At 43.1% G+C, this 18,057-nt stretch overlaps 2 protein-coding genes and 1 long non-coding RNA gene across 3 annotated transcripts in view; 2 read left to right on the plus strand and 1 right to left on the minus strand.

Moving 5' to 3' along the window:
* The window catches only part of ift74 (intraflagellar transport 74), an 80,179-nt gene extending 68,455 nt beyond the window's left edge, over positions 1-11,724 (minus strand). Inside the window, exons 1-3 of the mRNA XM_052458707.1 lie at positions 11,506-11,724; positions 11,101-11,255; positions 5,659-5,794 (exon numbers count right to left, since the gene is read on the minus strand). Of these exons, the coding sequence (XP_052314667.1) occupies positions 5,659-5,794; positions 11,101-11,220 (256 nt within the window). The 5' untranslated portion in view covers positions 11,221-11,255; positions 11,506-11,724. The remainder of the gene's footprint in view (positions 1-5,658; positions 5,795-11,100; positions 11,256-11,505) is intronic.
* Positions 11,725-11,795: 71 nt separating this feature from the next.
* LOC118391640 (FSD1-like protein) overlaps positions 11,796-18,057 on the plus strand; it is an 86,189-nt gene continuing 79,927 nt past the window's right edge. The window contains exon 1 of the mRNA XM_052458711.1: positions 11,796-11,954. Within this exon, the coding sequence (XP_052314671.1) occupies positions 11,829-11,954 (126 nt within the window). The 5' untranslated portion in view covers positions 11,796-11,828. The remainder of the gene's footprint in view (positions 11,955-18,057) is intronic.
* LOC127906487 (uncharacterized) lies at positions 11,964-17,215 on the plus strand. The gene is made up of 3 exons (XR_008061604.1): positions 11,964-15,135; positions 15,745-16,705; positions 17,033-17,215. It is a non-coding gene; the product is annotated as an uncharacterized LOC127906487 (long non-coding RNA).

Genomic DNA, 18,057 nt, shown 5'->3' on the forward strand with positions numbered 1-18,057 from the left:
TGTTAAATCCACTTCAAAATCAGTGTAGATGAAGGGGAGGAGACCGGGTTAAAGATGAAGGGGAGGAGGAACTTAAAGATGAAGGGGGTGTCCCGGTTAAAGATGAAGGTTCATGCTCTACAACATCCGAAGAGGATGACCCTGCCTTAAAGATGAAGGGGCAGGTTAAAGATGAAGGCAGGAGTCATCTCCCGTCTAAAGATGAAGGCTGTTGGCTGGGCTAAAGATGAAGGCCATTAAACCCCTTAAACTCATGAAGAAGGCTGCAGCCCGGGTGTTAAAGATTCCCAAGGGGAGGAGGACGTCACCCCGCTTAAAGATGAAGGGGAGGGGACTGGCTTCCAGTTGAAGTCGCATCCGGGTGGAACAAATCCCTCACGGGAGGAGGACAGGGAGTCAATCAAGATGAAGGGAGACAGAAACCCCACCTTTTAAAATATGAAGGGTAAGAGGACCCCCTAAAGATGAAGGGGACTCAAGGAATACCCCCCCTAGACGGGGTTAAAGATGAAGGTGTATGCACCAATTTAAAGATGAAGGGGAAGAGACGGGTTAAATGATGAAATGTAAATGATGAAGGGGATGTAAACAAAGATGAAGGGGTGTGTCTGGTTAAAGATGAACAAAACAACCCGTAGGCCTATTTGTGATGAAGGGAGGAGACGGGGTTAAAGATGAAGGGGATCTGAGACTTTACCTTTAAAGATGAAGGAGAGGTAAACAGAGTTCTCCTGATTGAAAATCTCCTTCTGCAGTTTGCTGGTTAAAAATGAAGTCAGTTCGTTAAAAATGAAGGGGAGGAGACATGGCAAATGAAGGGGAGGAACACGGGTTAAAGATGAAGGGGAGGCTTACCTGAGGGCCAAAGATGAAGGGGAGGATCCAGAATCTGCCTCTGAGGTCCTGGTTAAATAAGGGAGGAGACGGGGTTAAAGATGAAGGGGAGAGACGAGGGTTAAAGATGAAGGGGAGGACAGACAGATTAAAAATGAAGGGGTGAGACAAGACTTAAAGATGAAAAATCATTAAATTATGAAGGTTGTGTTTTTATTTGGAGGTTCTAAACCGGGTTTATATTTTAGAAGAGAGGGAGCGAAGGACATATTTTGGGGACTGTGCCACACATTAAAGATGAACTGATGTCCGAGGAAAGATATGGCTGGTGAATACAATGATTAAAGATGAGGGGAACACCTGCTCTTTCCCATGATATATATATTAAATGAATTTAGCAGACGCTTTTAAAGATGAAGTCATGTGTGCATACATTCTAAAGATGGGTGGTCCCGGGGTTAAAGATGAACCCACTACCCTGGGTTAAAGATGAAGGGGAGCGCCATGGTTACCAACTGAGCTACAGAAGGACCACATGACATACAGACTGTTCAGGTGAATCCAGGTGAAGGATAAAGATGAAGGGAAGTCACCTGGTAAATCCACTTCAAATCAGATGAGAGGGGAGGAGACCGGGTTAAAGATGAAGGGGAGGAGGGGTTAAAGATGAGGAGGAGACGGGGTTAAAGATGAAGGGGAGGAGACCGGGTTAAAGATGAAGGGGAGGAGACCGGGTTAAAGATGAAGGGGAGGAGACCGGGTTAAAGATGAAGGGGAGGGGAGGAGACCGGGTTAAAGATGAAGGGGAGGGGAGGAGACCGGGTTAAAGATGAAGGGGAGGGGAGGAGACCGGGTTAAAGATGAAGGGGACGAGACCGGGTTAAAGATGAAGGGGAGGAGACCGGGTTAAAGATGAAGGGGAGGAGACCGGGTTAAAGATGAAGGGGAGGAGACCGGGTTAAAGATGAAGGGGAGGAGACCGGGTTAAAGATGAAGGGGAGGAGACCGGGTTAAAGATGAAGGGGAGGAGACCGGGTTAAAGATGAAGGGGAGGAGACCGGGTTAAGGATGAAGGGGAGGAGACCGGGTTAAAGATGAAGGGGAGGAGACCGGGTTAAAGATGAAGGGGAGGAGACCGGGTTAAAGATGAAGGGGAGGAGACCGGGTTAAAGATGAAGGGGAGGAGACCAGGTTAAAGATGAAGGGGAGGAGACCAGGTTAAAGATGAAGGGGAGGAGACCAGGTTAAAGATGAAGGGGAGGAGACCAGGTTAAAGATGAAGGGACGGAGACCAGGTTAAAGACGAAGGGGAGGAGACCAGGTTAAAGATGAAGGGGAGGAGACCAGGTTAAGGAGACCAGGTTAAAGATGAAGGGGAGGAGACCAGGTTAAAGATGAAGGGGAGGAGACCAGGTTAAAGATGAAGGGGAGGAGACCAGGTTAAAGATGAAGGGGAGGAAACCAGGTTAAAGATGAAGGGGAGGAGACCAGGTTAAAGATGAAGGGGAGGAGACCAGGTTAAATATGAAGGGGAGGAGACCAGGTTAAATATGAAGGGGAGGATACGGGTTAAATAAGGATTTATAAGCCCTGAGACAATGGAGACATGGACTGTGTATGTGTGCTATTCAGAGGGTGAACGGGCAAGACAAAATATATTTAAGTGTCTTTGAACGGGTTATGGTAGTAGGTGCCAGGCGCACCGGTTTGTGTGTGTCAAGAACTGCAACGTTGCTGGGTTTTTCCACACTCAACAGTTTCCTGTGTGTATCAAGAATGGTCCACCCTACCACCCAAAGGACATCCAGCCAACTTGACACAACTGTGGGAACATCTTTTAGTCAACTTGGGCCAGCATCCCTGTGGAATTGAGGCTGTTCTGAGGGCAAACGGAGGTGCAACACAATATGTTTTGTACACTCAGCGTATAACAGGTGTATAATACAGGTGAATAACACAGGTTTATAATTCCGTCTTTCGGATGGGACGTTAAACAGGTGTCCTGACTCTCTGAGGTCATTAAATATCCCATGGTACTTATCGTAAGATTAGGAGTGTTAACCCTGGTGTCCTGACTCTCTGAGGTCAGTAAAGATCACATGACACTTATGGTAAGAGTAGGTGTGTTAACCCTGGTGTCCTGACTCTCTGAGGTCAGTAAAGATCCCATAGCACTTATGGTAAGAGTAGGTGTGTTAACCCTGGTGTCCTGGCTAAATTCCCCAGGTCTGGCCCTCAAACCTTCTCAGTCACCTAATGATCCCCAGTTTACAATTGTCTTATTCATCCCCCTCCTCCTCTCCCCTGTAACTATTCCCCAGGTCGTTGCTGCAAATGAGAACGTGTTCTCAGTCAACTTACCTGGTAAAATAACGAATAAATTATAATACAGGTGTATAATACGGGTGTATAGTACAGGTGTATAATACGGGTGTATAATACAGGTGTATAATACGGGTGTATAATACAGGTGTATAATACGGGTGTATAATACAGGTGTATAATACGGGTGTATAATACAGGTGTATAATACGGGTGTATAATACAGGTGTATAATACAGGTGAATAATACAGGTGTATAATACAGGTGAATAATACAGGTGAATAATACAGGTGAATAATACAGGTGTATAATACAGGTGTATAATACAGGTGAATAATACAGGTGTATAATACAGGTGTATAATACAGGTGTATAATACAGGTGTATAATACAGGTGAATAATACAGGTGTATAATACAGGTGAATAATACGGGTGTATAATACAGGTGAATAATACAGGTGTATAATACGGGTGAATAATACGGGTGAATAATACGGGTGAATAATACGGGTGAATAATACAGGTGAATAATACGGGTGAATAATACGGGTGAATAATACGGGTGAATAATACAGGTGAATAATAATAATAGGTGTATAATACAGGTGAATAATACAGGTGAATAATACAGGTGAATAATACGGGTGAATAATACAGGTGTATAATACAGGTGAATAATACAGGTGAATAATACGGGTGTATAATACAGGTGAATAATACAGGTGAATAATACAGGTGAATAATACAGGTGAATAATACGGGTGAATAATACAGGTGAATAATACAGGTGTATAATACAGGTGTATAATACAGGTGTATAATACAGGTGTATAATACAGGTGTATAATACGGGTGTATAATACGGGTGTATAATACGGGTGTATAATACGGGTGAATAATACAGGTGAATAATACAGGTGTATAATACAGGTGAATAATACAGGTGAATAATACAGGTGTATAATACAGGTGAATAATACAGGTGTATAATACGGGTGAATAATACAGGTGTATAATACGGGTGTATAATACAGGTGTATAATACAGGTGTATAATATGAGTGTATAATACGGGTGTATAATACAGGTGTATAATACAGGTGTATAATAATAATAATATAATACAGGTGTATAATATGGGTGAATAATACAGGTGTATAATACGGGTGAATAATACAGGTGTATAATACAGGTGTATAATAATACAGGTGTATAATATGGGTGAATAATACAGGTGTATAATACGGGTGTATAATACAGGTGTATAATACGGGTGTATAATACGGGTGAATAATACAGGTGTATAATACGGGTGTATAATACAGGTGAATAATACAGGTGTATAATATGGGTGAATAATACGGGTGAATAATACAGGTGTATAATATGGGTGAATAATACAGGTGTATAATACAGGTGTATAATATGGGTGTATAATACAGGTGAATAATATGGGTGAATAATACAGGTGTATAATACAGGTGTATAATACAGGTGTATAATACAGGTGTATAATACAGGTGAATAATATGGGTGTATAATACAGGTGTATAATACGGGTGAATAATACAGGTGTATAATATGGGTGTATAATACAGGTGAATAATACAGGTGTATAATACGGGTGTATAATACGGGTGTATAATACAGGTGTATAATACGGGTGAATAATACAGGTGAATAATACAGGTGAATAATACAGGTGTATAATATGGGTGAATAATACAGGTGTATAATACAGGTGTATAATACAGGTGTATAATATGGGTGAATAATACAGGTGTATAATATGGGTGAATAATACAGGTGTATAATATGGGTGAATAATACAGGTGTATAATACAGGTGTATAATACAGGTGTATAATACGGGTGAATAATACAGGTGTATAATACGGGTGAATAATACAGGTGAATAATACAGGTGAATAATACAGGTGAATAATACAGGTGTATAATATGGGTGAATAATACAGGTGTATAATACAGGTGTATAATACGGGTGTATAATATGGGTGAATAATACAGGTGTATAATATGGGTGAATAATACAGGTGTATAATATGGGTGAATAATACAGGTGTATAATACAGGTGTATAATATGGGTGTATAATACAGGTGTATAATACGGGTGTATAATATGGGTGTATAATACAGGTGAATAATACAGGTGTATAATACAGGTGTATAATACGGGTGAATAATACAGGTGTATAATACGGGTGAATAATACAGGTGTATAATACGGGTGAATAATACAGGTGAATAATACAGGTGTATAATATGGGTGAATAATACAGGTGTATAATATGGGTGAATAATACAGGTGTATAATATGGGTGAATAATACAGGTGTATAATATGGGTGAATGATATGGGTGAATAATACAGGTGTATAATATGGGTGAATAATACAGGTGTATAATATGGGTGAATAATACAGGTGTATAATATGGGTGAATGATACAGGTTTATAATACAGGTGAATAATAATACTGTACCCTTCATGCCAGTCTTCATGCCGCTCAGGCCCTGCTGGGTGACTGGCCGGTCGGCCACTTTAATTTGAGCAGAGAGAACACCAGGGGTCCCTAGGGCTCCTCCTCTGGTTCCAGGACGCCCAGTACCCGGAACAATCTACACATTACACACAAGACATTATTCAACTAGAAATGTTGCTTAGATTCCACTTTAAAATTAACTAGAAAGGAGCTACAATTTATAAAGGATTTTAAATAGCTAACGTACATCATGTCTTGGTAAGCACTACCTATCTACTTGAAATCATCTCTAAGCACACAGGGTTCTCCCAGGATTTTTTAACAAGGTGGTACTGCTAAGTACAGTGGGGGGAGGGGGAGGCCTGAAGGTGGGCCATGACCCCTCTTGGACTCAGAGATGTTATTTATTTATTTTTAACACCTGTAACTGCCATTTCCTGCAATATAGAGCAACAAAATGGCCTTAAATGATAACGGATGAAGTTTAAATAACGGCGCACGCAGCCAGTCCACAAGGTGGCGCAGTCCCCCTCTTACATTCTTTGGGGAGAACCCTGCTACAGTGTGAAAGTCTAGACACCCCTTGCATTTGTCACATTTTCCTGCATTAAATTGAAATCTAAAAAGGATCACTTTTTTCTTCTTCTGATCTTCACAACCTGCTCCACATTTTCAAAGTGAAAGAAAAAATATAAAACATTTTCAAAATTAATAAACTATATATCTTTTTTTAAATGAAGATGTCTTGAATGTGTATAGTGCCTTGCAAAAGTATTCATCCACCTTGGCATTTTTCCTATTTTGTTGTATTACAACCTGTAATTTAAATTGATTTTTATTTGGATTTAATATAACGTACATGCACAAAATAGTCAAAATTGGTGAAGTGAAATTAAACATTTTTACTTGTTTCAAAAAATTCATTTTTTTTTTTTTAAAGTAAAGATGGTGGGTGCATATGTATTCACCCCCTTTGATATGAAGCCCCTAAATAAGATCTGGTGCAACCAATTACCTTCAGAAGTCACATAATAAAGTCCACCTGTGTGCAATCTACGTGTCCCATGATCTGTCACATGATCTCAGTATATATACACATCTGTTCTGAAAGGTCCCAAAGTCTGCAACACCACCAAGCAAGCGGCACCATGAAGACCAAAGAGCTCTCCAAACAGGTCAGGGACAAAGTTGTGGAGAAGTATAGATCAGTTTTTGGGTTATAAAAAAATATCAGAAACTTTGAACATCCCACGGAGCGTCATTAAATAAATTATTTTAAAAAATGGAAAGAATATGGCACCACAACAAACCTGTCAAGAGAGAGCCGCCCACCAGGCAACAAAGAGACCAAAGATAACCCTGAAGTAGCTGCAAAGCTCCACAGCGGTGATTGGAGTATCTGTCCATAGGACCACTTTAAGTCTCACACTCTACAGAGCTGGGCTTTACGGAAGAGTGGCCAGAAAAGAAACATTGCTTAAAGAAAAAAATAAGCAAGCATGTTTGGTGTTCGCCAAAAGGCATGTGGGAGACTCCCCAAACATATGGAAGAAAGTACTCTGGTCAGGTGAGACTCAACTGTAGCTTTTTGGTCATCAAGGAAAACGCTATGTCTAGCACAAACCCAACACCTCTCATCACCCGAGAGCACCATCCCCACAGTGAAGCATGATGGTGGCAGCATCATGCAGTGGGGATGTTTTTCCATCAGCAGGGACTGTGAAACGCTAAATATCAATCAAATTCAATCAAATTTTATTTATATAGCCCTTCGTACATCAGCTGATATCTCAAAGTGCTGTACAGAAGCCCAGCCTAAAACCCCAAACAGCAAGCAATGCAGGTGTAGAAGCACAAATACAGGGAAATGCTTGAGGGAAACCTGTTTCAGTCTTCCAGAGATTTGAGACTGGGGCGGAGGTTCACCTTCCAGCAGGACAATGACCCTAAGCATACTGCTAAAGTATTTTGCATCTTCAAAGTGGTAGGTATGTTGAGTAAATCAAATGAGACAACCCCCCCCCCAAAAATCCATTTTAATTCCAGGTTGTAAAGCAACAAAATAGGAAAAATACCAAAGGGTGAATACTTTCACAAGCCACTGTATGTTTTCAAACGAGTCAATACTTGGTGGAAGCACCTTCAGCAGCAATTACTGCTGTAAACTAAATTTAAACTATTCAGACCCTTTACTTAGTACTTTGTTGAAGCACCTTTGGCAGCAATTACAGCTTTGAGTCTTCTTGGGTATGACGCTACAAGCTTGGCACACCTGTATTTGGGGAGTTTCTCCCATTCTTCTCTGTAGATCCTCTCAAGCTATGTCAGGTTGGATAAGGAGCATTGCTACAGATATTTTAAGGTCTCTCCAGAGATGTTCAAATCGGTTCAAGTCCGTGCTCCGGCTGGGCCACTCAAGGACATTCAGAGACTTGTCCCAAAGTCACTCCTGCGTTTTCTTGGCTGTGTGCTTATGGTCGCCCCAGTCTGAGGTCCTGAGCGCTCTGGGGCAGGTTTTTCATCAAGGATCTCTCTGTACTTTGCTCCATTCATCTTTCCCTCGATCCTGACTAGTCACTGCCGCTGAAAAACATCCCCACAGCATGGTACTGCCACCACCATGCTTCACCGTAGAGATGGTGCTAGGTTTCCTCCAGACATGACGCTTGGCACTCCTAATTGTCCCTAGAATTTCTGAGGAAACAGCTGGAGGCAGGGCTTTCTCCTATAGAACTCAATTTTTATGGAACGGTCTGCCTACCCATGTAAGAGACACAAACTCGGTCTCAACCTTTAAGTCTTTACTGAAGACTCATCTCTTCAGTGGGTCATATGATTGAGTGTAGTCTGGCCCAGGAGTGGGAAGGTGAACGGAAAGGCTCTGGAGTAACGAACCGCCCTTGCTGTCTCTGCCTGGCCGGTTCCCCTCTTTCCACTGGGATTCTCTGCCTCTAACCCTATTACAGGGGCTCACTGGCTTACTGGGGCGCTTTCATACCGTCCCTGGGAGGGGTGCGTCACCTGAGTGGGTTGAGTCACTGATGTGATCTTCCTGTCTGGGTTGGTTATCCCTCTAGTGGTGTGGGGGCTGTGCTTTGGCAAAGTGGGTGGGGTTATATCCTTCCTGTTTGGCCCTGTCCGGGGGTGTCCTCGGATGGGGCCACAATGTCTCCTGACCCCTCCTGTCTCAGCCTCCAGTATTTATGCTGCAGTAGTTTACGTGTCGGGAGGCTAGGGTCAGTTTGTTATATCTGGAGTACTTCTCCTGTCCTATTCGGTGGCCTGTGTGAATTTAAGTGTGCTCTCTCTAATTCTCTCTTTCTTTCTCTCTCTCAGAGGACCTGAGCCCTAGGACCATGCCTCAGGACTACCTGACATGATGACTCCTTGCTGTCCCCAGTCCATCTGGCCGTGCTGCTGCTCCAGTTTCAAATGTTCTGGCTTATTATTATTGGACCATGCTGGTCATTTATGAACATTTGAACATCTTGGCGGCAGGGTAGCCTAGTGGTTAGAGCATTGGACTAGTAAACGAAAGGTTGCAAGTTCAAATCCCCGAGCTGACAAGGTACAGATCTGTCGTTCTGCCCTTGAACAGGCAGTTAAACCCACTGTTCCTAGGCAGTCATTGAAAATAAGAATTTGTTCTTAACTGACTTGCCTAGTAAAATATATATATATTTTTTTAAATTGGCCATCTTCTGTTATAATCTCCACCCGGCACAGCCAGAAAAGGACTGGCCCCCCCACATAGCCTGGTTCCTCTCTAGGTTTTGGCCTTTTTAGGGAGTTTTTCCTAGCCACCATGCTTCTACACCTGCATTGCTTGCTGTTTGGGGTTTCAGGCTGAGTTTCTATACAGCACTTTGAGATATCAGCTGATGTACGAAGGGCTATATAAATACATTTGAGTTGATTCAGGCCAAAGAGTTCAATATTGGTTTCTTCAGACCAGAGAATCTTGCTTCTCATGGTCTGAGAGTCCTTTAGGTGCCTTTTGGCAAACTCCAAGCGTGCTGTCATTTGCCTTTTACTGAGGAGTGGCTTCCGTCTGGCCACTCTACCATAAAGGCTTGCTTGGTGAAGTGCTGCAGAGATGGTTGTCCTTCTGGAAGACACTCCCATCTTCACAGAGGAACTATGGAGCACTGTCAGAGAGACCATTGGGTTCTTGGCCACTCCCTGACCAAGGCCCTTCTCCCCCGATTGTTCAGTTTGGTCGGACGGCCAGCTCTAGGAAGAGTCTTGGTGGTTCCAAACTTCTACCATTTAAGAATGATGGAGGCCACCGTGTTCTTGGGGACCTTCAAATGCAACAACATTATTTTTGGTACCCTTCTCCTGATCATGCCTCGACACAATCCTGCCTTTGACCTGATGGCTTGGTTTTTGCTCTGACATGCAATGTCAACTGTGGAAACTTATATAGACAGGTGTGTGTCTTTCCAAATTATGTCAAATCTATTGAACTTACCACAGGTGGACTCCAATCAAGTTGTAAAAACAACCCAAGGATGATCAATGGAAACAGGATGCACCTGAGCTTAATTTCAAGTGTCATAGCGATGGGACTGAATACTTGTACATAATATGTAATACTATGTACATTTTGAAGAACCTGTTTTCTCTTTGTCAATATGGGGTGTCGTGTGTGTCGTTTGATGAGGAACATGTTTTATTTCGTCCCTTTTAGAATAAGGCTGTAATGTAACAAAATGTGGGAAAGTCAAGGGGTCTGAATATTTTACTTCTTTTTTATATTTAACTAGGCAAGTCAGTTAACAACAAATTCTTATTTACAATGACGGCCTACCCCAGCCAAACTCAGACGACGCTGGGCCAATTGTGCGCCGCCCTATGGGACACCCAATCACAGATGTGATGCAGCCTGGATTCGAACCAGGTACTGCAATGACGCCTCGTGTACTGAGATGCAGTGTCTTAGACCACTGCACCACTCTGGTGCCCTGAGTGCACAGTAAATCTGTTTGAAAATCAGAAACCATTTTTGTATATTGCTGACCATCAATGATTCTCAACTAAACTCAATAAGCTTGAGAAAATTTGACAACAACAATGGATATATGTTGCCAGTGGAGTTGTCCAGAGTTGGTAGGATCATATTCAAAGTGTTTTTCAGCTGTATTTTCTGCCAAAGGTGCTTGCACCAAGTATTAACTCTGGGTTGTGAAGACATCTTTGTTTATTTATTTTTAGAAAATATTCTCTACTTTTTCATTAACTTTGAAAATGTGGCGCAGGAAGTGTAGATCTGTAGGGGAAACATTGTCAATTTTAATTCCTTTTTAGATTGAATCCCTTTTTTGGACTTTCATTATGAACTGTACTGTATGTCCCATACGCTACATTAGGTGTGTAACAGGGTGATGATAGTTAGTCAGGGATCTGCAAGAAAACATCAAAACTGTGACTTGGCTTTACCCCAGTTCCGACCCTAACGGCTGTGGGTGGAGGTCTGATGGCAGTTGGAGGTCTTCCAGTCCCTGGTACAAGAGACCCCCGACTCATCGGTCTACCTGACGGTGGCCTCTGGCTCGCCATCTCTTCACACTGGTTTCTCTCCTCTCCACAAAATCCTGCAGGAGAAAATCAGTCTTTCAACGACAAGCAACTGCCTGGAGTAACGTTGGCAAAGCTAAACTAAACAGAGGCATGGTGCATTTCCGAGCGAAGTACCGTTAGTTAGCTAAGTTACTAGTAACGTGTTAGCTAGCTAGGCTAATGTTAGCTGGATGTTGCTAGCTAGTTTGCAAATGAAACAGTTGTCTCTTTTCTCGGGGCAATTTCAAGGTAGCTATAATGCATAATATAAGTGTACCAACTTACCTCGTGTTTTGTATAGGTGTCAAACCGCTCAATATGACTTGACTGTGAATTGATTGTTTGTATTTTGTTGTAGCAAGCAAGCGAGCGAGCGGTGCACTTCTTTTGACGTTACCACAGCAACCAACCATTACCGCGAGACTTTGGGGGAAATCTCGGAGAAGTGGAATCCCTCTGCAAAACCCTACCCCTCGTGACCACTGACGTATGACACGTTTACTAACACATCAAAGACATTCTTCTCTAGTCCAGTGGAGGGCGCAACCTGTCTACATTTTTATATCGCCTCTAATTTATGAGGGCGAGGGTTAAAAATACTACTGCGCATGTACGTGCACTATGCTCCGCCAGCCAGTGGGGTAATCGTCTTCCTCTTTGGAGAGAACTTCGCCTGCCTATGCATTGGATTTGATGATACTTGTGTTTCGGTCCTCGGTATGGACTCTCAAAAAGTAAGTGTACCCGGTGTATTAGGAACCGATATCGATGACGATTCGGTCGTCAGCTGTGCATGCCGTAATGCTGGCAACATTGTGTACGGCTTTCAAGCTTCACGGCTAGTCGAAGTGATAGTTAGTTGTATGTAACGAGACGAGCTTGTTGAGAACAAACATTAGTCCAACATTACGTGATTTAAAAAAAAAAAAAAAAAATTGTAATTGTTTATCACTAATATGCGTGATGTTTTAGGGCTGGGAACATGTTCACCTTCGTTCTGTTGCTTAAGAAGAATCTGTTGACTTGGAAACTAGATATTTTCTGATACGTTCTCTCGAACGTTTCCTTCTGGTTATTCAGCAATGACTGGTATTCACACGTCTTTCCCGTGACCGGGACAGAGCTCCTCTACACATCAATGCTTTGGCATTGATCTTGTTCTTGAATATGATGACACCGGTGTACTCTTAATTCACTTCCTCATTTCTATTGTGGTTTTGACAGTCACAGTAGGTGTCGAAGTCATTCATGTCTTTTATTATACAGCTTTGCCCGTCCTATAGGCCGTTTGTTTGTCTGTTACTGTTATTATAACAAAACGTATCATTATAAAGTCAATATTTGTGCTCACACGTCTTTCGGGGACTTGTCATGCATCTCAGATTATTACAATATTTTTGAAGTCATCCTGAAAAAATAAACATCAAATGTGTTATGAAATGTCAGACACGTTGCTTTAAGTCTGTTGTCAAGGGCCTATAGCAACAGGACGGTCTTATCGTTTGTCTTTGTTTTCTGTTTTGTTATCAGCATAACGAGGGTGTGACTATCAAACAGGAAATGACCTGTATGGCTACCCCTCCTTTCTACCGAAATAAAAGGAGGAAGGAAAGATGTACATGAAAAAGAGAGTATAGCCTTTAGCACGTGCTGTCAATCTAAGCTTCTTCTAAGTCTATTACACAGTCAGAGGGAGAGAGAGAGGTCACCCCAGTGGCACAGGTCTATTATAACCCTCAGTCAGAGAGGAGAGGTGTGACATCACTCAAGAAGGAAGTGGCACTAGTTGTGAGCCAGCACCTCAGACCAATGGGAAGACAGACATTATATTTGCAATCATATTCTGACTTTACAACATTAATCCATTTTGATTATTATTCTTTTTTTTAAAGTAGTTGTCAATCTCCAATAGAAACCATTACAGTCACCACCTTCCGGAGACACCTGTAACCCCACCTCTTTAAGGAATACCTAGGATAGGATAAGTAATCCTTCTCACCCCCCCCCCCTTTAAGATTTAGATGCACTATTGTAAAGTGACTATTCTACTGGATGTCATAAGGTGAATGCACCAATTTGTAAGTCGCTCTGGATAAGAGCTTCTGCTAAATGACTTAAATGTAAATGTACAGTTCCATTTGGCTGGGGTTTGAGTTAGTCGTTCATCAATGTTTTGTATTTTTGTTAAGTACTAGAGAGTAGTGTTCAGTAAAGGAACTTCCTACAGCCACACACCTGAAAAATCATTTTAGTTTCAGATTAATTTGTGTTGTTGTTGATTCAAACCACCTTTTACTTCCTTCCACTTTGTCTTTTAGAACCAACTCCCCATGTTTGAGCTCTGTCATTTTAGGGTCCTACGTTTTGACAGTTTTACAGTATCCATTGGGCTGAACAGAATGCTACTGAAATAGATACAGGCCTGAGGCCAGCATTGAGTTGACATGTGTCTCCTAGGCAGGGGCCTTTGCTGTGGTTACAGTATCCAGTCCACTACTACTGGTAGTGGCCACAGCTCAAATAGTAGTAGTATTTCTATTCGCAGCATAAAATCACTAGTAGACTGTTTCTGAGTACTGCAGATCCTGCTCTCTTTTTTTTTTTTTAAGAGCCAATTAGGCGTACATGTCAAACATCCTTCCTCCAGAGGACCTCGTTAGCCTCTTAACTTACTCCATGTTGAGTTCCTCCAACTACTATGGGTTCAGGTCAAAAACAGTGCATCTCTATATTGACTAAATAGGTTTCCATACCAGACACAGCCCTGGGGAATGTCCACACAGGGTTTTGCTGTGTGTCTCTACTGTGAAATAGCTTGTTGAGAGTAGTTTTAAGTCCTGTTAAACCCCTGCCTTTGTAGCTGGCGTGTATCTGCTTCTGCTGTAACACTGCTGCCATACGACCTACTGCTGTTATGTGGAGGCCTATGAGCTACTGCTGTTATGTGGAGGCCTATGAGCTACTGCTGTTATGTGGAGGCCTATGAGCTACTGCTGTTATGTGGAGGCCTATGAGCTACTGCTGTTATGTGGAGGCCTATGAGCTACTGCTGTTATGTGGAGGCCTATGAGCTACTGCTGTTATGTGGAGGCCTATGAGCTACTGCTGTTATGTGGAGGCCTATGAGCTACTGCTGTTATGTGGAGGCCTATGAGCTACTGCTGTTATGTGGAGGCCTACGAGCTACTGCTGTTATGTGTAGGCCTATGAGCTACTGCTGTTATGTGGAGGCCTATGAGCTACTGCTGTTATGTGGAGGCCTACGAGCTACTGCTGTTATGTGGAGGCCTACGAGCTACTGCTGTTATGTGGAGGCCTATGAGCTACTGCTGTTATGTGGAGGCCTATGAGCTACTGCTGTTATGTGGAGGCCTATGAGCTACTGCTGTTATGTGGAGGCCTATGAGCTACTGCTGTTATGTGGAGGCCTATGAGCTACTGCTGTTATGTGGAGGCCTATGAGCTACTGCTGTTATGTGGAGGCCTATGAGCTACTGCTACACCATTGTTATGGAACCTCATGTTCATCTGAGTTAGTTGTTGCCAAGTAGCATGCGGTTCTCTATCGGTTATCTATCGGTTGAGTTGGATGGGTAGGGATGGGTAGGCTATAGTCCAAGGTCAACGTTAAGCCTGTCCTGTTCAGAGGACACAGACAAGGTCCTACTGTACTGTTCAAACTGTCAAATCCTCTCACATCTACATAGTGCCTAGGAGTTAAGGACCAGGAGATATGGGGGGGGGGGGTCTATATTAGTAGGTCAGAAGACGTTTGTAGGGTTAGCCGACCTAATGCATTAAAGATAATCATCAGTCTGTGGTGTCATGCAACAGCTGTAAATAGAAGTGAAGGCCAATCCTCCAATCTGCCTAATCATGTTGTGTTGCTCAGTAGTATGGTCCCTCGTTCAGCAGGTCGGTCCCTCCCCGGGAACCAACAGACATCTGCCTAATCATGTTGTGTTGCTCAGTCATGGTCCCTCGTTCAGCAGGTCTGTTGCCAAGTAGCATCCCTATCGGAACCAAGTTGGATGGGTAGACATCTGCCTAATCATGTTGTGTTGCTCAGTAGTATGGTCCCTCTCACATCTACAGTGCCTAGGAGTTAAGGACCAGTATGGGGGGTCTATCCCTCCCAGAAGACGTTTGTAGGGTTAACCAAAGACATCTAAAGATAATCATGTCTGTGTTGCTCATGCATGGTCCCTGTAAATCAGCAGGAAGGCCAATCCTCCAATCTGCCTAATCATGTTGTGTTGCTCAGTAGCATGGTCCCTCGTTCAGCAGGTCTGTCCCTCCCCGGGAACCAACAGACATCTGCCTAATCATGTTGTGTTGCTCAGTAGTATGGTCCCTCGTTCAGCAGGTCGGTCCCTCCCCGGGAACCAACAGACATCTGCCTAATCATGTTGTGTTGCTCAGTAGCATGGTCCCTCGTTCAGCAGGTCGGTCCCTCCCCGGGAACCAACAGACATCTGCCTAATCATGTTGTGTTGCTCAGTAGCATGGTCCCTCGTTCAGCAGGTCGGTCCCTCCCCGGGAACCAACAGACATCTGCCTAATCATGTTGTGATGCTCAGTAGCATGGTCCCTCGTTCAGCAGGTCGGTCCCTCCCCGGGAACCAACAGACATCTGCCTACATTCACATGATATACAGAAACACAAACATTTCTGTACACTGTCCAAGACAATACACATACAGTACTGTGTATCTACACGGAGTGGACAAAACATTAGGAACGCCTTCCTAATATTGAGTTGCACTCCCCTTTAGCCCTCAGAACAGCCTCAATAGATCAGGACATGGACTCTAGGAGGTGTCGAAAGCGTTTCACAGGGATGTTGACTCCAAGGCTTCCCACAGTTGTGTCAAGTTGCCTGGATGGCCTGTGGGTGGTGGACCGTTCTTGATACACATGGGGAAACTGATGAGCGTGAAAAACTCAGCAGTGTTGCAGATCTTGACACACTCAATCCAGTACACCTGGCACCTACTACCATACCCCGTTTAAAGGCATGTAAATCTTTTGTCTCGCCCATTCACCCTCTGAATGGCAAACATTCACAATCCACGTCTCAAATGTCTCAGGGCTTAAACATCCTTCTTTAACGTGTCTCCTCCCCTTCATCTACATATCTCCTCCCCTTCATCTACATGTCTCCTCCCCTTCATCTACACTGATTGAAGTGGATTTAACAAGAGACATCAATAAGGGATCATATCCTTCACCTGGATTCACCTGGTCAGTCTATGTCATGGAAAGAGCAGGTGTTCTTAATGTTTTGTACACTCCGTGTATATTGTATATCTTATTGTACAGTGGATATCTGATATTAGTTGGATGTGGAAACTGAACTGGGGCAATGTCTCCTCAGAGTCAGTGGATTATTATATATCTATGATTCTGTTTGTCCTGTTCGATGTATAGCCTGGTATTGAGGTGTTTTCTGTTTGTCCTGTTCAATGTATAGCCTGGTATTGAGGTGTTTTCTGTTCGTTCTGTTTGATGTATAGCCTGGTGTTTTCTGTTCGTTCTGTTTGATGTATAGCCTGGTATTGAGGTGTTTTCTGTTCGTTCTGTTTGATGTATAGCCTGGTGTTGAGGTGTTTTCTGTTCGTTCTGTTCGATGTATAGCCTGGTATTGAGGTGTTTTCTGTTTGTCCCTTTTGATGTATAGCCTGGTGTTTTCTGTTCGTTCTGTTCGATGTATAGCCTGGTATTGAGGTGTTTTCTGTTCGTTCTGTTCGATGTATAGCCTGGTATTGAGGTGTTTTCTGTTCGTCCTGTTGATGTATAGCCTGGTATTGAGGTGTTTTCTGTTCGTCCCTTTTGATGTATAGCCTGGTATTGAGGTGTTTTCTGTTCGTCCCTTTTGATGTATAGCCTGGTATTGAGGTGTTTTCTGTTCGTCCCTTTTGATGTATAGCCTGGTATTGAGGTGTTTTCTGTTCGTCCCTTTTGATGTATAGCCTGGTATTGAGGTGTTTTCTGTTCGCCCCTATTGCTGTATTATTGAGTGTTTTCTGCCCCAGTTGATGTATAGCCTGGTATTGCTCTTAGCCCCAGTTTTCTGTTTGTCCTGTTCAATGTATAGCCTGGTATTGAGGTGTTTTCTGTTTGTCCCAGTTTTGATGTATAGCCTGGTATTGCTCTTAGCCCCAGTTTTCTGTTCACCCAGTTTGATGTATAGCCTGGTCTGGTGAGGTGTTTTCTGTTTGTCTGTTCAATGTATTGCCTGGTATTGAGGTCACACACTTTCTGTTAGCCCCAGTCTGATGTATAGCCTGGTATTGAGCCCCAGTTTTCTGGTCACACACTGCATTGCTCTTAGCCCCAGTCTGGACTGGTCACACACAGTATTGCTCTTAGCCCCAGTCTGGACTGGTCACACACAGTATTGCTCTTAGCCCCAGTCTGGACTGGTCACACACAGTATTGCTCTTAGCCCCAGTCTGGACTGGTCACACACAGTATTGCTCTTAGCCCCAGTCTGGACTGGTCACACACTGCATAGCTCTTAGCCCCAGTCTGGACTGGTCACCCACAGCATTGCTCTTAGCCCCAGTCTGGTCTGGTCACACACTGCATTTGTTAACCCCAGTCTGGTCTGGTCACACACTGCATTTGTTAACCCTGAGCTAACAGACAAACACAACCAGTGTCAATAAGCAATAAGACATTTTAATAATCTATTACTTCTTGCTTCTAGCCTGGCAATTGATTTCCAACAGTGATTGTTGTATATAAACTTTGCTGTTTGTCTGTCCCACATCGGAAACAATGTCAACAAAACCCCCATTTCCATCGTGGTCCTGTCAGTTACTGTAGTCAATA

This window comes from Oncorhynchus keta, chromosome 12 (assembly GCF_023373465.1).
Source record: "Oncorhynchus keta strain PuntledgeMale-10-30-2019 chromosome 12, Oket_V2, whole genome shotgun sequence".
In the NCBI taxonomy this organism is placed as follows: Eukaryota; Metazoa; Chordata; class Actinopteri; order Salmoniformes; family Salmonidae; genus Oncorhynchus; species Oncorhynchus keta.